Source organism: Spermophilus citellus, assembly GCF_964194105.1.
Source record: "Spermophilus citellus genome assembly, chromosome: 10".
NCBI classification, from domain to species: Eukaryota; Metazoa; Chordata; class Mammalia; order Rodentia; family Sciuridae; genus Spermophilus; species Spermophilus citellus.
In genome coordinates this window covers 115,197,467-115,221,235 of record NC_138197.1, presented here as the reverse complement: position 1 = coordinate 115,221,235, position 23,769 = coordinate 115,197,467, and the positions used below count along the sequence as shown (strand labels likewise).

Genomic DNA, 23,769 nt, shown 5'->3' with positions numbered 1-23,769 from the left:
CTTCCTACTGTCTGGAACAGAACTGGAGCGCGCGCTCTCTCTCTCGCTCTCTCTCTCTTTTTTAACTATCTAAAAATTTATTCTGATTGAGCTACCATGAAAATTAATATATGTATACATTTAACTAAAATAGCAAATATATAGCAAATTTTGATAAGTAACATCAAATATAAAAATTAAAATTTATTGAGCCAGGCACAGTGTGCACACCTGTAATCCTATAGGCTGCAGGGACTGAGGCAGGAGGATCCCAAGTTCAAAGCCAGCCTCAGCACAGTGAGGTGCTAAGCAACTCAGTGAGACCCTGTCTCTAAATAAAATACAAAACAGGGCGGGGGATGTGGCTCAGTGGTTGAATCCCCTGAGTTCAATCCCTGGTACCTAAAAAAAGAAAATTTATTGGAAATAAATTTATAAGAGAACTGGAGTTCTTTAATTCACTGCCTCGGCTTACAACAGGCAGGTTCTCAGAGGAAAGTCTTTCAGTGTTACTTGTATTGCTGTACTGAAGAATCAGGGGCTGGGGATATATAGCTCAGTTGGTAGAGTGCTTGTCTTGCATACACAAGGCCCTGGCCTGGGTTCAATCCTCAGTACCACCAAAAAGAAAAAAAGAATCAGCAGGCAACCAGGTACAGTGGTACATGCCTCAACTCGGAGGCTGAGAAGGAGAATCACAAGTTCAAGATCAGCTTCAGCAACTTACGTGAGGCCCTATCTCAAAATAAAAAATAAAAGGGCTGGGGATGTTGCTCAGTGGTTAAGTGCCCCTGGGATCAATCCATGGTACTTAAAAAAAAAAAAAAAGAATCAGAAGGCACTTACAGAACTCATGCCTTACTTCATCTGTTATCTCCACACTGAAGGTTATAGCTTAGCAACTCTCCCCTAAAGCCTTAAAAGTAAGAGGCAAGGTGGCAAACTCACTAAGAATTGCTGAAATAAGTACCCAACACTGAAGAAGTATTTGCTGTAGTCAAGTGTCCCTTGAATAGGAACCTGTGAACCAAGGGAATTTCTCTACTTTCCAGATAAAGCCCTATCCCCTCAAACTACCTGATGGTGAGACCAAACCAAGGAATAGGGAGTATTAAGGCTTTGAAAAACTAATCCATCTTTGAAGGGAAAATACAATTCATTGTCTTTTGAGTAAATTAATAGAGCAACTCAGACTGGGATTATAGCTCAGTGGTAGAGCACTTGCCTAGCATATGTGAAGCACTGGGTTTGATTCTTATAAATATAATAAATAAAATAAATATAAATAAAATAAAATAAAAGTCCATTGACAACTTCAAAAAAAAAAAAATAGAGTAACTCACTTGGTAGAATTCTTCCAAAACTAGTTAGGTACAGACCCTGAATGTACAATTTATTAGGAAAGTACAAAATTATATATATAAATAGTAATTTATAAGAGTCATTTTACTCTTTAGTGCTTGGCAATAAAAATAAAAATCTTATCTTAATCAATTCTAAATATAACTTCCATCTTATCCTACTCAATGATCTAAGAATCTGAACTCTCATCATTTCTTTTAAGAAGAAAAAAGTTTGTCTATCCTTATACTGTTCAAGAGATGATATAGTTCAGCCTAGAAAACCAGTGGTCATTTCATTGTTTCCCCAACCCCCGCAAAATGCTAGGAATTCAATAAATGCCTGATGAATGGTACTGTCATTCCCTGTTATACTGTCAAATCAAGTCTCCAATCACTGTTGAAATACTAAAGCTGGCTATATAGTTCAATATTCCAAAGCTACAGGTTATTAGGCTACGAAGAAAATACTCTATAGTTTTTCAAGAAAGCATCATGAGCAGCTAATGGTTTAGGCAACCCATTCCCTGTTATCCTTGGATCTCTAGAGACCCAGATGTCACTGAATAAATTCAACGACTTACCTCCACACAGTATTGGGACAAAGCCACCACTGCCAAATGGTTATGAGGGGAGAAGTCACAGTACTGGATGGTGCTATGATGGCCTGTGTGGATTTCTGCCAACAGGCCACTGGTATAAATATCAAAAAGCTGTCAACATAAATAGAAGTATCTATGAAAGCAAAATATTTAAAAGATAAGCTATACCAAACTAAATCTAAATTTATTTTAAAAAGAATTTCCTCCTGTTTCAACTATAAAATGTAAGTCCTGAAAAACTACTATAATTACTAATACATTGTAGATATACATTTTATATTATAGCATAATTACTATAATAACTGTCATAATTACTAACAATCATAAATAAGATAATACATCAATATACATCAACTTTAAAAACATTGCTCATCTTGAAACATTTTCTGTATAGGAAAATGCATCACAGATGATCTCTCAAGCTGGCCTAAAGAGAAATAAAAACCTTTGTGAATAAATGAATGGACTAGTCAAATTAACATAGAGTAGTTCTCCCCAATGCTCATCTGTTCAAAAGAGAAAATGCAATTCATAAATGAAGATGATCAGAATATAGAACACAGTCTTGCTAAATGAAATTAACTCCATTATTTCTATTTCTCTCCAGAGCTAACAAATTACTACATTACAATTCATCATTTTCCCATTTTTTAACCAAAAAGTTATTTTTGAGTAATTCAACCTTCTTCATTTCAATTTTTGAAAAATTTTAAATGCTGAATATACTCTTCAAAGTTTTTACCAAATGATAAGATGGTTTATACTTACTGCATACATACAGTATGTTGATACAATCTAGGAATTCAAGACCAAAACACAGTCCTCAGGAAGAAAATAGAGGTTCCCAGTGGGAGCCAGAAAGAAGCTTAATGAAGTGGTAGAGTGAGTACACCTGTAATTCCAGCTACTCAGGAGGCTGAGGCAGAAAAATCTTGAGCTCAAGGCCAGCCTGAGCAACACAGTGAGCATTTCAAAACATAGAAAAAGAAAAAGAGATTTAGTGAATGCATAACCCTGGAAGCATGTGCAGATGGTAAGATGGTAAGCAGCACAGCTTTGGGGGCCAAAGCCAAAGCACAGGAAATCATATTTAAATGTTTCCCAGAGCAGGTTGTTCTTAAAACTTAGTGGCCCAGAGTGATATAGGAACTTTGCAAACTGGATAGAAAACTGTCCCAATCATGAAGGAACAAAATAAGAAAAACCTAACAGCAGAGTTGAATTAACAATACCAAAGAGTGGGAAAGAAAAAGGAGAAAGGGACAACTAAAAAGAAATTGAGATCTACATGCAAAATACTCATAAGGGTAATTGTACAATAGCTTTCTTTCAGCATGGTAAACAGATCTATAGGTTTTTAAAACAAGAAGGCATTTCATGCAACGTAACGTTATTTTCCTTTTTCACTAGATCTTTAAAAAATCTTTTTAAAAAATGATCTTATGCTCAACATCACTGGTCATCAGGAAAATGCAAATGGAAATTACAATGAGATACCACTTCACACCTACTGGGAAGGCTATAGTTAAAAAAAAAAAAAGAAAATAACAAGTATTATCAAGGATATGGAGAACTTGGAATCCTTGTATGTTGCCTGTGGAAATGTCAAAAGATGCAGCTTCTGTGGAAAAGCCTGGTGGTTCCTCAAAGAGCTAAATATAGAATTCCCATATAACCCAGAAATTCTAGTCCAAGATACACATACAAAAGCAATGGAGCCAGGCACAGTGGCGCACACCTGTAATGCCAATGGCTCAAAAGGCTGAGACAGGAGGATCAGAGAGTTCAAAACTAGTCTCAGCAAGAGCGAGACGATAAGGAACTCAGTGAGACCCTGTCTCTAAATAAAATACAAAATAGGGCTGGGGATGTGGCTCAGTGGCTGAGTACCCCTGAGTTCAATTCCAAGTACCAAAAAAAAAACAATCAAAGCAGGGGCTCAGATACTTGTACATCAATGTTCACTGCAGCATTATTTATAAGAGCCTAAAGGTAGAGAAAAGCCTAGGGCCCATACATAGATGAATGTATGAATAAAATGTGGGGACTATATAGATATATTATACATATAATATATATATGTTCATGAATGTATAACACACATATACATATATATAATGAAATATTATTCAATTGTAAAAAAGAATGCAGTTATGATATATGCTATAATGCAGATGAACCCTGAAAACATATGCTTAATGAAATGAGCTGGAAACACATAAACCAATATTGTATGATTCCACTTACATGAAATATCCAGAATAAGTAAATTCATAGATTATGATAGAGGTTATCAGGGGTTAGCTAATGGCAAACAGGGAGTTATTACTTAATGATTATGGAGTTTCTGTTTGGGGTGATGAAAAAGATTTGGAAATATGTAGTGGTAAAAGTTATACAACATTATGAATATAATGAATACCACTGAATTGTACATTTTAAAATGATAAATTTGCCAGGATCAGTGGCACAGGCCTGTAATCCCAGTGGATCAGGAGGCTGATGCAGGAAAAATGCAAATTCAAAGCCAGCCTCAGTGAGTAACTTAGCAAGACACTGTCACTAAATAAAATATTTTTTTAAAATAGAGCTGGGGATACGGCTCAGTGGTTAAGTAACTCTTGGTTCAATCCCCAGTACCAAAATAAAAAAAGACAAATTTTACATTATACATATCTTATTAATAAGAATAATTTTGAAATCTTTGAAACTTGCAAATGCAGTAGTTCCTTTCTGTTCTTAAAGACTTTAATAAACTTAAGACAAAAGGAGACCGTTTTCCTCTTAATTTCCTGCCAGAGGAATAAAAATAAATACCAACCAAGATCCCAGCAACACAGTTACCAGATCAATAACAATCATATGCACAGATCCTTCTGTGAATTTTTATATAACTATATTATATTTCAATTGTGCTCTTAAAAATAATAATATTTATTATTCAAGTCTTTTAAAATTACTGTTAGAAGACTATCAGTGAGCCGTAAATCAGAAGACTTGGCCATCCTATTCACAGTGCAACCTTAGACAAATTATTTGGCTGCTCTGAACCTCAGTTACCTCATTATTATCATAGGGTCATTGCAATCTGCTTTGTCTCCTAGGTATTTACTATAAAAAGAAATTATATGTGTGAGTACTCTGAACAGCACAAATATAAAGACTCATTAGATTGGAAACAAAAGGACAGTACTGTCTTTTCATTTGTTTTATAAAAGTCTTACAACCTTGTTCAGTTGTTGATGAGTATTTCTATCAGAGTCACCAAATCATAATTTTTTTAGGGATACATAGCTCTTTGAAAAATCACCTAAATCAACATTTTGAAATTAATGGGGAAAAAAGGAAGAGGAGGAGGAGGAGAAGAGTGATGCAGAATTATTCCACATTTTAAATATACATGAGGAACAGTGGACTCAACATCACAAATTGCTTCTGTAATGTAGGGTTACCCAGGGTATTAAATATGTTAGTTCCCACTGTCTTATCTCCCAGAGGAGAAAGCAGTGCATGATATTTCCCACACCTGTGTGACTATACACACCTTTTCTCACAAGCCATCCAAATCCCCCAGAGCATGGTTCTAAACAATAATGAAAGGTTGGGAAACCCTGCCCAAAATCACACAGCTAGACTTTATTTATATCAGAAAACAATGTAAAATGAAAAAATTAATAGAAATTTTAATTTTCTTTAAATCAGGCTAAATTTGATTTTTAAATTATGAATACTTACAAAGATTTTATTTTTTGCTGCCACCATTATTCTAGTACCATCAGCAGACCAGGAACAACATTTCACTATCACTTCTATCTCGTCTTGAGGGTCCTCTGAATTTAGGAAGAACTGCTTCACATTAATGCTTTTCCTCTCGTTTGCTGATCTCACATCCCAAAGCTTCAAATTTAAAAAATAAAAAATAATTGTTTTTACTCTCAACTCACACCTCTAGAATTCCACCTGGATTAAATACCATGCGAACTTACTCACTTTACTTAATGAACTTTTACCTCTATACAGGATTTTCTATAAAGCTTTTACATTAAGTACTTCTGTTTCATTGATCACCTTCCTAATTTTAAAAAAATAAAAATACTGCCCAAAATGCAGACTGCAGAACATAAAATTAAGCAAAAAGAGAGCAGAGCCTTGCTGGCGTGGAGGAGGCTCTAAAGGAGGTGTTGACAGGACGAATGTGGAAGCAGGAGGATGAAGATGCCAGCGACTTGCCACTGCTGCCCTCTGCTGTCCGCCTTGACGTGTGCACCACATCTACAGTAAGCACAGCAAGAGGACTGCACAGGGCCCAGACCAAGCCCAGGCGTACCACAAAGCAACAGGAGACCTGAAAATAGGAAACAGAGATACCGAAAGAAAATGAGGCTCCTAGTGTGCTTGGTGGAGCCAGATAATCTAGAGACATGAAAACTACTGTCTCCTGAGAAATGAGGTAAAAATACACTGAACTCACTCTAGAGCAAAGCCACTGAATGGTACAAAACAGAGGCCTTCGAAAAGATACATCTTCCTTCCAGATCTGAAGCAGTCCCAGCTTCAAAGAATGATAAAGGCTATCATGCCTGGACCAAGGGTTGGCCAAGGACAAAAACAAAAACAAACAACAATGCTTCTCAGACTTGAACTTAGCTTCCAAAGCAGAACACCCAAGTAAAACCTGATTTGTCTGGCCAGGCACATCTTTAATTCTTTCTTGAGTTCAGAGAAGCATTCTATAGAATAAGAAATACGGCCAAAACCAAAATCTTGCCACTTGCAATAACCTTGGATAAACTAACTAAAGCAAAACAGACACTGGGGACTAAAATATTTACCCTTCTCTAATACTAAAGAGAAAATAAATGCCAGAAGCTTCAGTCACATCAGCCAGAATATAATGAGAAATCATACTGTTTCCCTATTCATAGGAAAGACAAAGAAACCACTGGTAGATTTAAGAAAGTAAAGGACTAGCTAGAGCAATCAGATAGACAAAAGAAACTAAAGGGATATGCATAGAAAAGAAGAATTCAAACTATCATTATTTGCTGATGACATGCCTCTACATTTAGAAGATCCAAAAAATTCCACCAGAAAACTTCTAGAACTAATAAATTAATTCAGCAAAGTAGCAGGATATAAAATCAATACCCATAAATCAAATGCATTTCTATAAATAAGCAATGAATCCACAGCAAGAAAAATTAGGAAAACCACTCCATTCACAATAGCCTCAAAAAAAGTAAAATACTTGGTAATCAATCTAAAAAAAGAGGTGAAAGACCTCTACAATGAAAACTATAGAACACTAAAGAAAGAAATTAAAGAAGACCTCAGAAGATAGAAACATCTCTCATGCTCTTGGATAGGCAGAAATAATATAGTCAAAATGGCCATACTATCAAAACTGTTATACAGATTTAATGCAATTTCTATTAAAATTCCAATGACAGTCTTCAAAGAACTAGAAAAAGCAATCATGAAATTCATTTGGAAAAATAAGAGACCCAGAATAGCCAAGGTAGCCCTTAGTAGGAAGGGTAAAGCAGGAAGCATCACAATACCAGACCTTAAACTGTACTGCAGAGCAATAATAACAAAAACAGCATGGTATTGGTACCAAAACAGACATGTAAACCAATGGTACAAAATAGAAGACACAGAGACAAACCCACAAAAATACGGTTATCTTATACTATACAAAGACGCCAAAAATATTCATTGGAAAAAAGATAGCCTCTTCAACAAATGGTGCTAGGAAAACTAGAAATCCATATGTAACAAAATGAAATTAAATCTCTATCTCTCACCATGCACAAAAATCAACTCAAAGTGGATCAAAGACTTAGACACAGAGACCCTGTGACTAAAAGAAGAAAATGTAGACCCAAATCTTCACCATGTTGGCTTAGGTCCTGACTTCCTGTACAAGACTCCTAAAGTGCAATAAGTAAAATGAAGAATCAATAAATGGGATGGATTCAACTAAAAAGCTTCTTCTCAGCAAAGGAAACAAACAATAATGTGAAGAGAGAGCCTACAGAATGGGAGAAAATCTTTACCACACACACCTCAGACAGAGCACTATCCTCCAGGATATATAAAGAACTCAAAAAACTTAACACCAAAAAACAAATAACCCAATCAATAAATGGGCTAAGGAGCTGAGCAGACACTTTTCAGAAGAAGATATGCAATCAATCAACAAATATATGAAAAAATATTCATCATCTCTAGCAATTACAGAAATGCAAATCAAAACTACTCTAAGATTTCATCTCACTCCAGTCAGAATGGAAATTATCAAGAATATAAGCAATAATAAGTGTTGGCAAGGATGTGGGGGAAAGGCACACTCATACATTGCTGGTAGGACTGCAAATTGGTGCAACCACTATGAAAAGTAGTTTGGGGATATCTCAGAAAACTTGGAATGGGCCCACCATTTAACCCAGCTATCCCACTCATCAGCAATACCCAAAGGACTTAAAATCAGCATACTACAGTGACGCAACCACATCAATTCACAGTGGCTAAACTATGGAACTAACCTAGATGCCGTTCAACAGATGAATGGATAAAGAAAATGTGGTACATATACACATGAATTATTACTCAGCCTTAAAGAAGAATGAAATTATGGCATTTGAGGGTAAATGGATGAAACTAGAGAATATCATGCTAAGTGAAATAAGCCAATCCCAAAAAACAAAGCCAAATGTTTTCTCTAATAAGCAGATGCTGATCCATAGTGGGACGGGTGGACAGAGATGAATGAAGGAACTTTGGTTTGTGTAGAGGGGAGTGAGGGGAGGGGTAGGATTGTGCAGATGGGAAGGACAGTAGAATGAGACAGACATTATTACCCTATATACATGAATGATTACACTACTGGAGGACTCTGCACCATGTACAGCCAGTGGAATGAGAAGTTGTGCTCCATTTGTGTTCAATCTGTCAAAATGCATTCTACCATAAAATAAATAAAAATTTAAAAAAAGAATTTTGATATAAGAAAAAAGAAAAGGAAAACTAGCATAATCCAATTTCTTTACTCCTGCTTAAACTACAGCTGCTTTTAGAAGGACCTGACTGCAGCTCCTATCCAATGTGGTGAAATCCTACATGTCAGGGGATCATATAAACTAATGTCACCATTTCATTTTGAAGACACCATGGCACTCTGTCCAGGGTTCCTGTTTACCCTGTGCCCTTGTATGTTCTAAATGACAATTTTTAAATAAAACTCCCTTTTGAAATAGTTTATCATCACAGTCCAAAAAACACACGCTTATCAACTTGATACACTATAAAAAGCTTAGAAAATTACAGAGCCATTTGAGGCAGAAAATAATTTACAGTTCTCATCCTCTCAAATGGTAAAAGCTTTAGAAGACTTTGACCTTGAAATGCTGTTATCTAAAATCATTTTGCAGAACCTCTGCTTACTACATGTCACTGTATCAGTGTGAACCAGCCAGCAGTACTGGCTTAACAGCACCATAGGAAAGCCACCACAGACACAGGCAGGTGTCCCCAAGACTGCAGCAATGTCTGTCCCCTACTGCTAGTGATACTCACACATGAACACAGAAATCAAAACCTGCCCAAAAAACTGAGGCCTCTTTAAAATTTCTTTATGAGTTTGAAGAAGTCTTAGTTTGATCTGAAGGAACACAGCAAGGGCTTATCATTTTTAATGCATGTATTAAAATATTATGCTGGTCACTTTGAAATTATATTTGAGATTATATAAATGAATTGGATATAGATACTACCCTCAAAGAGTTTATAGGTCAGCAAGAGGGCTAAGATGAGCACATAAGTAACTCTAACCCTGGATACACACGATATATCATTTGAGAGGAAAAGAAAGCACAGTGGGAACATAGCATTCAAGCCGTGGGTTTAGGGAACACAGTATGCAGGTGACCAACTCACTCTATGACCTGAAGATTAGCCTACCTTATGCCACCTTATAAAAGAATTTCAACATCAAAAAGACAGAAGGAACACTCTAGGGCTTCAGCTCAGGGATCAGCATACATTAAAGTACAAAATGGGAAAGCAAAGGTAACAAAAAGGGAGAACAAGTTCAATCTGGCTGTAGCCTTTACCAACACAGTCCTCATCTGTTCTTAGAACATCCTCTACATAGCTGGGCAGGTGGTACATGCTTTGTAGTCCCAGCTACTTGGGAGGCTGAGACAGGAGAATCACTTGAGCCCAGGAATTCAAGGCCATCTCGGTCAATATAGTGAGGCGCTATCTCATTAAAAACAAAACAAAAAAAAAAAAAAAACTACCCCTCTATATAATTTTAGCATTTCATGTTCCTCTATCACTTACCTTTCTCCCCAACCTAAATAACTTAAGGCCAGAGAATGTGCTTTTTTTTTTTTTTTTTAAGTATTTAAAATCCAAATGCCTACTAGCATAGTACCTGGTACACAGTAAATATCATTAAATGATCATAGGCATGGGCATGGGCATGGGCATGGGCATAGAAAAGACTTATAGGAGAGGTTAAGAAGAAGAAAAAAATAAACACTTATATTCAAATGAAGAATGCTTAACTAGGTTATCAATGGAGGTTTAAATACAACAAGAATAAGGATCTGATAAATAAAAATGCAAAATTTCACACTAATCCAGAATGTATCAGACTTTACAACAAAAAAAGGAAACTTAAAACTGATTTTGACATTCTTCAAAAGCATATAGGTCAGAGAGAAGCAGGATAAAAAAGACTTGAGCAGTGAGCAGGTTGTCAGGAAACAGAGAAAAGCACAGATGATGGATGGACGGATCTGGAACGTCCCCCAAAGGGCCACATTAAAGACTTGGTCCCCAGCCTGTGGCACAACTGAGAGGTCATGGAGCCCTCAGGAGGTGGGAGTACAAGGTCTTTAGGTCACTGGGAGCAAGCCCTCAAAAAGAATCATGGCTCCTCTCTGTTTTGTTCCAGGCCTCAGGGTGAGTGGTTCTGCTCTGCCCTGTATCCCCTGTCAAGGTATGCTGCCTCCCACCAGGTTCAAAGAACAACAGGGCCAATTATCAGGGACTGGAATCTCTGAAACCATGAACCCAAAAAACCATTTTTCTCTTTATAACTTATCTCAGTTATTTGCTACAGTAACAGAAAGCCAACTAACAAAGTTTAATCACAGAAAAAGAGAAAAACAGAATGACTATTTGAAAGAAAAATACATCCAAGAAAAAAAAAAAATCCAAGATTTTTCAATTTTTTGTTTTATAGGGCCAGGAAGGGCCAAGAACATTTATAGATGGAAGGAAAGTATCCCCAAAAAAGCATAAAACCAAAAAAAGCAACAGAGAGAGGAAATAACAGTGAAGCAAAGCACCATATAAAGGAGAGAGAAAAAGAAACAGCAGTAATAAGTAGTAGACTTTTGGGCAAGCAGAGGACTTGTAAAAAAAAAAAAAAAAAAAAAAAAAGGAGAGAGCAGGGAGCTTTTACAGCAGTGTTTAAGGAGGCTCACTGAGGGGAGCTCTGGGTAGATAGTTTTAATCCTCTGAATTATAATGAGGTAAGGTAATTACCATAGAATCAAAAGGTTGGGGGCTTACAAACAGCAGGAAAGGACTGGAATAGGCACTATAGTAAAGTAAAGCCAAGCATGGTGGCTTGGGAGGCTAAAAAAGGAAAACCGCAAATTCAAAGCCAGCCCCAGCATCTTCATAGAGGCCCTGCCTCAGAATAAAAAAATAAAAAGGGCTGGAGATATGGTCCAGTGGTTAATTGCTCCTGGATTCAATCTTTGGGGCAATAAAAAAAAAAAAAAGACAGTTAAAGCAGCTGCATAGCTTAGATCATGATATCATCACAAATCTTAGAATTGGGGCTGGGGATGTGGCTCAAGCGGTAGCGCACTCGCCTGGCATGCGTGCGGCCCAGGTTCGATCCTCAGCACCACATACAAACAAAGATGTTGTGTCCGCCGAAAACTAAAAAATAAATATTAAAAATTCTCTCTCTCTCTCTCTTTCTCTCTCTCTCTCTCTCTCTAAAAAAAAAAATCTTAGAATTAGCAATGGAGATAAGATGGTAGAGAAACTTGGACTCAGAAATAAAATGCCTTCTTCTAAAGCCACTCACAGTAAAAATCAAGAAATAATAGACTGACATGATGGAAAGAATATCTTGGAAGATGGCTGCCTGAACCCATCCAAGGGTATTCTGAAAAACTTCCTACAACATGGATTATCCCAAAAGAAGGAATGGATATTTGGTATTTGTAAATAACAAATTGTAGAAACCAAACTCTGACAGGTAAGGACAATGCCTGAACCAGAGCCAATACTACAGAATAGAAGGGAAAATAGATACAAAAATGGTCAAAAATGGTCTTCATTTAAGACCAGAGAAAGGAGAGTCAATAATCAGGAGACAAAAGTGACAATGGAGACAGAAATAAAATATTTAAATTAGGGTCTTAATGATTTAAAGAAGAAAAACTTGGGGTTTTTAGGAATATAAAATTCAGGAGGTTAAATGAGATGTTTTCCCTAACTCTTGTGTTATTCCCCTATATGTCTGCTCAAAAACAGGAAAATGGTAACACAAAAAGTAGAAGAAATAAGTGACAAATAAAAGCAGCCCTTTATAAACCTGACCCTATAGATCTCAAAATAGTGGATAAATATGTTTTTTAGGGATATAATGCTTAGCCAGGCTTGCTGGCGCACACCTGTAATCCCAGTGGCTCAGGAGGCTGAGGCTGAGGCTGAGGCTGAGGCAGGAGGACTACGAGTTCAAAGCCAGCCTCAGTGAAAATGAGACACTAAGCAACTCAGTGAGACCCTGTCTCTAAATAAAATACAAAATAGGGCTAGGGGTGTGATTCAGTGGTTTAGTGCCCGTGAGTTCAATCTCTGGTACCTGCCCCCCAAAAAAGGATATATGCTTAAAATTTAAGAATTCCAATTACATGTATTTTAAACACAGGAAATCATTCATAAATAATTATTATGACAAATAATTAGTTTTATTAAACATGTTCCTGGAACTTGAAGGAAGAAGCTCTTTCTGTAGAAATATGAAAAACAGAGCTATAGTTTGAATCTTAAATGTCCCCCAAAAGCTCATAAGTTGAAGGCTTAGTCCCCAGCCACTGGTGATGTTAGAAGTGATAGAACCTGTAAGAGGTGGGGCCTATTAGAAAGAAGTTATTGGGAGTGTACCCTTAAAGGGGACATTAAGAACCTCCACTTTGCTCCCCTACAGGCTCCCTGCCATTATATACTACCTCACTACAGGTCCAAACAAAGACAAGCAACCACAGACTGAAACCTCAGAAACCGTGATCCAAAATAAACCTTTCCTCATTATAAGTTGTTTTTCGTGGGTATTCCATTACAGTGATAAAAACCTGACTACCCATTTTAATAATGTACAAAAGCTTACCTTTAATGTTCCATCAGCTGAACAACTGGCCAAAAGCTCATCATCTGGTGAAAATCTACAGTGATTGACTGAATTTGTATGGCCAAACATGGTATTTCGACATTCTTTTTGATTCAAATCCCAAAGCTATTTGAGAAAGATAAAAGATAAATTTTAAAAACTATTACTGAATGGGGAAAAAGTCAGAAATCATATGAATTTCTTCCTATCCTTCTACTTTAGTATGTTTGTTTAAAGAATGATGCTCAATTCGTAGTAACACAAAGGTGTCAAAGTTAAACTTGTGATAAACAACAAGGCAGCCTTTCGACTGACATCTAAATCTACTAAGGAACTTGAAAGCTGACCTGGGATTTTAGTCTGAGCTTTAAATAATTAAACAATTACTACTTATTTAAAATGAATGGTTTAGAATCAAAGTTATTTTGGCTACAAAAAGATACAATATATTAAGATAACTGCCCCCATATTTTTTAAATACTAGGTTATAAAAAATGATAATTTCTAAGATCTCCCAAACCTTGAAACTAGTCAATAGGCTAAAAGTTATTAATATTCTAAAAAATTATTCAAAAAATTCAAAGCACCTATATTAAGTATAATACAGTAAATAGAGGGTTTAGAAAAAGAAATCAAATAACAACTCCAGTAAGCAATCAACCAAATCCAGAATGTGATATATTCCACAAGACAAATAACTCAATTCCTCTATCAAACCAATAGCACAAGAAAGGGCAAAAGGGGAAAGGGAGGTTTTTTAGAATAAAAGAAGCCTAACAGACAAAATAAATGTCAAGTGCCAAGTTTGTTCCATGTCTGATTCCAACAAGCCACAGGCAGAAAGACATGTTTGAGACTACTGGGGAAAGTAAACACAGATCAGGTACATTACAAAACTACTGTTTATTATAGTAGGTTTAATAATGGCATAGCACTAGTGTTTACACCTCCAAGGCTCATGCGAAATATTTTGGGGGAAATCACATATCCAGGATTTGCTGTAAAATGCTCTAGCCAAAAAGAAGGGTAGAGGGCATACATAAAATAAGATTGGCAAAACCTTATTTTGTTTATAATTGTAGCTAAATGATGGATACCATAGAGACTCCTTATTATATTCTCTCCTTGTTTGAAAAATAGTTTTAAATATACATGAAAAAGGCTACATTCACCTCTGGTGATTTGTACCAACTAATTTAAACCCAGGGAAAGAAATAATTTATCCCAAAAGTTAATCTTGAAAGAAATTCTTTGAAAATGATCAGTAAGTGAGATTCCTGTTCCTCATGTTCACCTCCTTCCATGGCTCCTTAACCCTAGTTCTGATAAACCCAATTCTTCATGTAAGGCAAGTTACATGGAGACAGCCTTAGTTTTACAAATTTTTAATGCCTTCTCAGCTTGCAATCACAGAACATGCTTTCTGGTAGTTTGAATGGTAACACAGGTATGGCATGTCATGTCTTAAATTAAACTTTTCCTTAATTAAAATCCCCTTACATATGGTAGAGACTTCTATCTATATTTAAATGAGGTAAATTTCCTCAACCTACAAAAAATTAAAAATAAACACCAAAAATATGTCATATTATAATAGATTTATTTTCATTTTAGAGAGTAATTTATTCCCATATAGCAAAAGTTTTCTGAGTAATAGTGAGTTACAACTATATGAAATATATATACATATATATTTGACTTTTTTTTTTTTTTGCAGTATTTGGGATTTAACCCAGGGCCTCACACATGCTTGGGAAGTGCCCTACCACTGAGCTACATCATCAACCTTTCTTTTTTTTAATCACTGTAATAATAAAAGCCCCAATAATACAATACATGAGAAAATAAAAGCTTTTGTAATGTATTATAAAATTTATCTACATAATTCTCAATAGCCATACTTACTTTGAGGAAAAAATCACTTGACCCAGTGGCTAAGAGATGACTCTTCTTGGCAAAATGGCAACAATTGACTTGCTCTGAGTGTTCATCATAGGTGTGGACTAGTTCCCCAGTCACAGAATTCCAAATCTAAAGAGAATTTAAAAATTAAAATTTATAGATATTCTTTATTTTCAAAGGATAACAGAAAAAAACAAAATGAGGCACTTTCCAGATGCTGTCTTGTCATAACAGATTTTCCCATCAGAATGACACTAATGAATACTACCCTTTCTCTAAAACATGGCAATATCTGTCTCAGTGGTTTTCATATTTGCTTTTTTGCTAAAATTACTTATAAGACTACACATATCTTTCTATAGCATAAATGCAATCTTATGAAAATAGAGGATTCCCCACATTCATATGAATGACAGCACCACAGAAGTGCTATAAAGAGGATGACATAAGAGACTTCAGATCAGATGTGTGAAGTTCAAGATTGGTTCTGTGTAGCCCACTAAGCCCTTACCTTACCTGAATCTCAACTCCCTACTTAGCAAATGGGGATACATAAACATGTTTTACACAATTCAACATATCAAATCAGATCATAGACATGCTAAGTATCGACTCCAAGGTACCAACCACATCAATAGTAAAGACAGGCACAAATCCCTGGGGTTTGATCCTCAGCATCACCAAAAAAAAAAAAAAAAAAAAAAAAAAAATTCCTCATTAAATAAATAACAGCTTGAGAGTCTGAAAGAAACCTAGCTATCAACCCTGTTATTATTACTTAATGCAAACTTGGGCAAGTGACTTCATTTCAAACTATTTTCTCCTCTGTAAGGTCAGATCAATACTTACTTTGCAAGTTGTAATGAAAAACTGATAGGGTACTATAAGGAAGAGTGTAGTAAGTCCCACAGTAAAGAGTTAACATCATTCTACTTACTGTGTAAGACAACTAAGCAAACAAAAGAAACAAATGTCCTAATAAATCTTCACTAGGACATTGACTTTTTAGAGATACTCATGTTCCCTCCCATAGCATTCCCTCAAAGCATTTATTAGAATCCTCAGAGGTCCAAAGAATTTATCTTATTTTGAAGCTCTTTAAAGAATATTCCTGCCTCTTGTTTATTTATTATTTCCCTTTACTCCACATAGTTCTGACTTTGGAACTGCTCAATGCGGCCAAGTCTGACTCAGAGTGGAGGTTTCAAGAGTGAGTTAACTCCTGGTTGTAAAGCCACCAATTCTAGTCTATCAAGAAGCAGGTTTTAACAGGGCATGGTGGCACATGCCCATAATTCCAGCAACTAGGGAGGCTGAGGTAGTAGGAGCATGAGTTCAAAGTTGTCCTCAGCAACTTAACGAGGCACTTGCGACTCAGTGAGACCCTGTCTCTAAGTAAAATACAAAAAAGGGCTGGGAATGTGGCTCAGTGGTTAAGCACCCCTGAGTTCAATTCCCAGTACAAAAGAAAAAAAAAGCAGGTTTTTCCAAGGTCTCAATTTTAATCTGGACATTCGACAACCTCTTCATGTCAGTGAAAACTCCCAAGCCAACTCTCTTGTCCTTCCAACCTAGCCAAATTCGTATTCCAAAACGCTTTTGAAAAAAGTCTGAAGTGAGGTCTCTCTTCCAAATTCTAGTGATAAAACATCCCCTAAGTCTTCAGTTTCTCTTAAATTCTGCATTAAATAAATACTCTAGCTAAAAGCCAAATTTAGGGACAAGAAACAAAAAAGAATAATTAACAAGATAAAAATCATCCTCTGTTTTTTCTTGTTTTTAGACCAGCAACCTGTTAGTTTGTCCACCTACCTGGTTTTGCACTGAATACCTAAGTTCATACACATTTAAAAAAAATGGGTTACATTTAAAAAATTATGTATTTTATGACAGGAATCTGATCTCAGACAATCATTTTGTGCAATAACACTCTAAATCACAATGTACTCTAAGATTTCAACCGACATTGAACCCACAGACCTGTCTATTAATGGCAGGCAAATTCATTTTTCTGTAATTACTTTTCCCCACTGCCTGGTAAATACCTCAGGCTGATCAACATAAGCATTTTTGCTCATGCTTAAAAATAAAGAATTTTCTACAATGTTAATTTATAAGGATTCAAGTTAGAGATCAACAGGCATGAGTCCTTTAGTTAGTCTTTTACAGAAAAAATTAATTCTGTAATGATTACAATTCAAGAGGAAAATAGTTTCCTACCTTCACTTTTTTATCCACTGAGCAGGTTGCTATAAATCTGTCATCTGTAGAGAATGCACAACAAAGCACTTCATCCTCATGAGCTTTGATTTCTAGAAGTTTCTCTCCTGTTTCAGCTTTGAACACCTATATAAGCAACAATAAAATCTTTACTATAAATCACTGAACTCACCACGTAATAAAAATCTTTCTTTAAAAGATCTTAATCACTGTTATTTATAAAACAGAAATGAACCTTAGCAAAATCATTCAAAAAAAATCAGAATTTCTGTCAGAATTTGTAAGCCTTCACATAAACAGAGAACTATCCATTGTTACATGTTGATTAATACCAATAAAAAGAAATGGCTCGATATAGCTTCAATTCTTGTGACCATTTTGGCAAATTCCTAACAATCAAACACAAAATATTTAATGCAATATGTTTTCTTTCTGGAGCTCAGAAACCAAAATTAGTAATCAGGTACTATAGAAAGAAGGCATGCAGTCCTTACTTCGGAAAGACCAAAATTATTATAAAAAGTTTAATTAATTTGACCCTATTTCCTTCAAAATTAACAGGTAGAGCACAAATGCTAACAGAAATAATTTAGTTCAATTACTATTTACATCCAGAAACCTATTTCTAAGCCTTTGATAAAATAGTTATTGAATCACTACTTTTTCATCAGAGTCCTATCCACTACACTATTAAGTCCTTATGTCTTTTAACAATTATTATTTCATCATTACCCATAGGCATCAAATGGGTGGCAGATAATTGACAGGGAAGAAGGTTCTTCTTTGTCATGTGGCAAATTTAGAATTATGAAAACACATAACTATATCTTTAAAATCTCTAGAGAAAACTTTCATAAAATATTCAAGAGAGCTAGGCATGGTGACGGCATGAGCCCATGATCCCTGCTACTCAGAAGGCTAAGGCAGGAAGATCACAAGTTCTGGCCAGCCTGGGCAACTGAGACCTTGTCTCAAAATAAAGAGGGCTGAGAATGAAGCTCTGTGGTAGAGCACATGCCTAGCATTTGCAATCCCAATCAAGAGATTGGGATTCTCCACTACTTCTAAGTTTTAATTTTCTTTAATTTTGGCAGTTAAACATATTTTACTCTGCATAGGATTGGGTATTTGCCTTTTTCAACTTGTCTCAAAGAGATTGTTTTACCTGTAAGGTTTTATCAGCTCCACAAGAAGCTATTCTCTGACCATCCTCAGAAAAGCATGCATGGTAAACAGCATCTGTATGGGGGCGGACAACTAAGCGGGAGAGATTCTTGATAGTTTTTTTGTTTCTAAATACAAAGAAAAATGAACAGAAATCTAGTAAGCGAGAGTAAAAGGCCTATTTCTTTTATAATAGAAACTATCTCGTAACATGGTTACATTTCGTAAAACATAAAATTCTTAAATTATTAACTGCAAATAAAAACACAGTTCACCTAAAGAAAAGACATAATTCAAGAAAAGTAACATTTTAAAAGAAATGTTACTATCTATCAAGCAAAGTGCCATGTGTCACAAATGTCACTGAGTTGAAGGAAATCTAGTTTATCAAATGTCTTTTTCTATTTTCTTTTGATATACTATTAATTATAACACACAGCTAAAACATTATGTAAGCACACTTTTGAAAAACCTCCATCTTTTAAAATTCAAGAAAGGATTACAACATGAAGTTCATTTCCTAACTAAAGCATGACACTACACCCACCATTATGGTGATGATTTTTTCTAACTACAATTACTCAGACACAGAGGAAAAAAGACACAGCAATGTCATTATCTTTGTATCTTAATCTAAGGAATAACAACTATTCCATTAGTATAGATATTATATTGTTGCTCACAAGGTAAAGGATAATGGAATGGAATATGTACTTAAAGCAGCAGAAAGCACTAGAGTAGTGTCCGAATTTCGTCTATATACACACCAGTCACTTTGGATATAGGTAAATATGTTAAAAAGCACTGTGCTTATTTGGAGTCAAAGATTAGGAGTTAAACCCATAGGGCAACCTCACTTTATAGGGTGTGAAATTAGACAAGTAACTCAATATAAGATCCATTTCCTTGTATGTAAAGGAAATAATAATATTCACTATAAACTACAACTGACACAAAATACTACTGTTATCATTCTTCAAAAAAATGAACCATGTACAATACAGAACAAATGATAAAAGAACACAGAAGTAAATCAGTCTATGATCCTGCATAGAAACTATGTATTATATTTTACTAGAAGTGATAAAACAAGTATAAGAACTAGAGTGATGAGAACCTGGAAAAGATAAGTTATTTGAAAAGTTAAGAGAATTAGATTAAGAATATAGTATTTCCCTTTGATCTGTCTACTCAATTCCCCAAAGCTTAGAGTGTGACCTTTACAATGACAGGCATATAGTAAAGGACCAAAAATATTAGATAAATAACAAATGATTGCTTTGAAAATTAAAACTCAATTAAATTTAAGTTTTGAATAATCCACACCTTCTACAATAAACAAACAGGTTTCTAGTACTGAAATTAAGCATTCTTTGATGATGGCCTGTTTAAACCCAGGTATAAAATAAATCTATGAATGAATATGATAGAATGTCACAGGTTGAAATGCAGTTGGTGCAATGGGAAAAACAAATAGCAGGAAATAGCAAAAAAAAAAAAAAAAAAAATTCAACAATTCCCATAGGATCAAGAACTAAACCTCTGCCAGTTTGATAAGACAAAGTATTAAGATTCCATTTTAGCCATTAACCAAACAGGAATTTATTCAATCTTCTACAAATCTCTACTGAACATCAACTATGTGGACCAAGCAAAATGCTAACTGCTATTCTTAATGACAACCTCTATCACAAACTGCTGTGAAATGGCACTCTTAGGCAAGAGAAATTGAATAACTTTCCCCTAATTACACACAACTAATAACTACCAGAGCTGCAATTCAAGCCCAGTTTAGAACCAGTTTTTTTTTAAGATTTTATTAGTGCATTATAGTAATGCATAACAGTAGGGTTCATTCTGGCATATTCATAAATGCATATAACTGTGTGCTCCATTTTAGTTTCCAGTGCTTCCTTCTCCCTCTTCTCTTCCCTCCCTCTACTCTGTGGGAGGCCAACCTTACGGGTGACTGAGTTACACTCCCTAGCTGGGTGCTGAGGCGCTCAGTCACAGAAATGGGTGTGTCTTGCTACAGCCCCATGGGTGAAGCTATGCTCACCTGTTCCTTTGTAATATAACCCCTTGCCCTGTTTAGGATGGAATCTTCCATGGAGGTGCCTTGTGTGTGTCCCCTCCTCTTACTGTGCCCTTGGATGTGGCCTACCCAGGTGTCGGTCAGCCTGCTGACAGTGGACATCATGAAGATGGACTCAGCCCCCTGAAACCTGACCCCTTGCCTCATTTGAATGGCTTCTCCTCAATAAAAGGGGTCAGCGCGTGCTCTCTCTCTCTCTTTCTGCAGACCCTTAAGGTCAGAGGAGCCGTCACAGCAACCCCAAAGAAAAAGGTATTTGTGTCTCTTGTGTGGTTATTTCGTGCGGCCCAGTTAGCTCAGTTTAACTAGAGTGACCCCTGAGCCTTTTAGTCTCGAGAACAGAAACCCAGCACTACTCTATTGATCTTCCTTCTATTCAGAGTCTGGATTTTAACCTCCTAACTATTCTACAATATAGAATATATGGACTAGTATGGGAGAAAAACAAGTAAGCATATCATCGCAATAAAGGGTGACAAAGGAGTATTTTAGAATACTAACAGATCTGATGTAGCTTCAGTAAGTTAGGAGGGCTGCTTCCCTTCTTTCACTTCTTCTTGACGGAAGTGAAACCTCCTCATGTGAAGAAAATGTTTAAGAATGATTAATTCTAGGAAGTGGGAAGGTAGGAGAGGAAAAGAAGTCTTTGACTTCTCGTTTTACATATTTATAATTTTTTACTTTAACCAGGAGACATACAAGTTGAAAACCCAACCAAAATTTAAATTTAAAATTAAATTTTAACTAAAAAAAATTTTTAACTCTCTCATCCAAGTTAATTACTCATCAATTCTATCCCAATTTTAATACATACTTCTGTTGCTGCATTTATCACATTTTATTGTAATAAGCTTCTTTCTTCACTATTAGATTATGAACTCACTAGAGAAAGCCTGGACCCCTAGTAAGAGTACTTAGCACAGCAGAGAAAGTCATATGCTTGCTAAATTACCCTGAATCAAGGGAATCATCTATAATTTATTTGAAGAAGGTAAGGGCCATAAAAATCACAGATACCAACCTGGAGTTCAATTTAGACATAAATTATACATGTGAAGAGAAAACCACTCATGTTTATTACATCCAGCTGTAAGAGAAGCATGGCACATGGAAAGAGAATGAAAAATAAAGCTAGACAGACCAGGACTTACGTCCCACTCAGCATGCCACAAAACTTAATCAAGTCTCACCTCTCTGTACCTCAATTTTTTCATCTGTCAAACAGGACAATGAATATTTACCTTACAAGGTTATTCTGAAGACAATATAACAGACATTAAATAGATGGAAGTTTAAATAAATAAAATGAAAAGTTATTGACTTCTTTAAACCATCATGTCCCATCATCATATATATTAGACACCTATAAAAGCCTATAGAGTTCTGTAATACATCTATAAAATTGCTCAATTTAAGTTTTTACCAATGTCCTATTAATATGACAATGAGACACAATGGATTAAGAGGCAGAAGAGTCAGTAGACATTTAATAAGAGCTATGTGTTTGAGGCAAAGTGCAAATTTCTTTACAGCCATTATCTCATTTAAATTTTCACAAGAAACAACATTTACCTTAAAGAATTGTTCTCTCCATTTTGCATATAAGAAAATAACCTGTAACTTGTTTGAAATCACAAACTACTAGATTTCAGCACCAAGACTCAAACCAAGTCTGTGGCTCCAGAGCCCATGCTCTTCATTACTGTACTAGATTATTGTAAGTCAAGCATCAGGTATTAATAGTTAGGATGGCCTGTCAAAATGCCTTATGGGCAGCTATTTCTATGGACTTCATAATCATTTTCTCCTATGCTTACGTCTCTGGAACTTTTCACTAAGTAAGAATACTTATTAAAAGTTCCAGTTCTCATTGGATTATTTGCTGACTTAGTTCATATTACACTGAAACATATCCTTCAATATTTTATTTTGTTCTGTTTTATTCATGGAAATATCTCTAGCATCCAGGATATGCTTGGTCTAAAATAAGGACTAAATAAATATCTGTTGAATAAATTATGATTTGTGAAGTTTTGTAAAAAAAAAAAAAAAAAAAATCCAGTTCTTTCCAAAGTAGTTACATCTTCCTGGAGTGAACTTATTCACTACCAGAAAAATAATGATATAGTTAGCACTCCACACCCTTTGGGGTTTCTCCCCTAACCTACTTACATCCACTCCAGGTAAAGCATCCCGTTATCGACCTCCTGCTTGGCCTGCAGCTTTGCTTGCTGATAAACTTCTGAAGTTTCTGGTTCACAGAGACCCAGTTGTACAATATTAGGAAATGGCTGTCGTCCAAGAAGGTGTCCATTTAAAGATAAAAACTCTTGAAAATTCTCACAGACTGCACAATCCTATGAATAAACTGAAATCTCTTAGAAACATAACCAGAGTCAAGATCTGACATCTTTCTGCTTCTCTGATCTTGTCATTTTAAAGACTTAAATGAAATATTCTCTACATGAACTAAGATTTAATAGCCAACCATTAGGTAACAAATACATAGTGATTCTCTTCTGCCATTAAATACAGAGTAAAAAATCTCATTATCAGACACATTTCTTAACATTTTTTTTTAAATACTGAAAACCTTACTTTCCCAACTTTCAAACTTTAATCCTACCTACATTCCCAGTAGGCAAGGAAGCAAATTACTTACAGTGATAAAAGGTCAAAGCAAGGAAAATAGCTATTTTCAACTATTCTATTCTGCTCGTCCCCACCATTAAACCTAGAATTAAATGTAAAAATGAGATGTACTTTAAACACAAACTTTTCTTTTACTAATACATACCTTTTCATCCAATATATGCCTATATTCCACAAATTCATGAATCAGATGAGCAGGGCCTACAAGTTCTGTTTTGGCTTTAATCCAGTCCAGGGAAAACATTAAAGTACAAAGTTCCTTAAGAAAAAGAAAAGGAAAAAAGTGAAGTTGGCAGTACTGTTAAAAAGGTTAAAGAGAGCCAGCCGAAACAAGGATGCACTCGAGCTGGGGAGCCTGATGAGGACCTGGACTGACATCCCATCACTAGT

The 23,769-nt window shown here is 35.6% G+C and overlaps 1 protein-coding gene across 5 annotated transcripts in view; it reads right to left on the bottom strand.

Moving 5' to 3' along the window:
• The window catches only part of APAF1 (apoptotic peptidase activating factor 1), an 85,609-nt gene that overhangs the window by 35,069 nt on the left and 26,771 nt on the right, over positions 1 to 23,769 (bottom strand). For all 5 annotated transcript variants that reach the window (XM_081309983.1, XM_081309981.1, XM_081309982.1 and 2 more), the window contains 8 exons: positions 23,525 to 23,638; positions 22,900 to 23,084; positions 18,634 to 18,760; positions 17,469 to 17,594; positions 15,252 to 15,377; positions 13,347 to 13,472; positions 5,657 to 5,818; positions 1,904 to 2,032 (listed from right to left, as the gene is read on the bottom strand). In XM_081309983.1, coding sequence (XP_081166109.1) covers positions 1,904 to 2,032; positions 5,657 to 5,818; positions 13,347 to 13,472; positions 15,252 to 15,377; positions 17,469 to 17,594; positions 18,634 to 18,760; positions 22,900 to 23,084; positions 23,525 to 23,638 — 1,095 coding nt within the window. The remainder of the gene's footprint in view (positions 1 to 1,903; positions 2,033 to 5,656; positions 5,819 to 13,346; positions 13,473 to 15,251; positions 15,378 to 17,468; positions 17,595 to 18,633; positions 18,761 to 22,899; positions 23,085 to 23,524; positions 23,639 to 23,769) is intronic.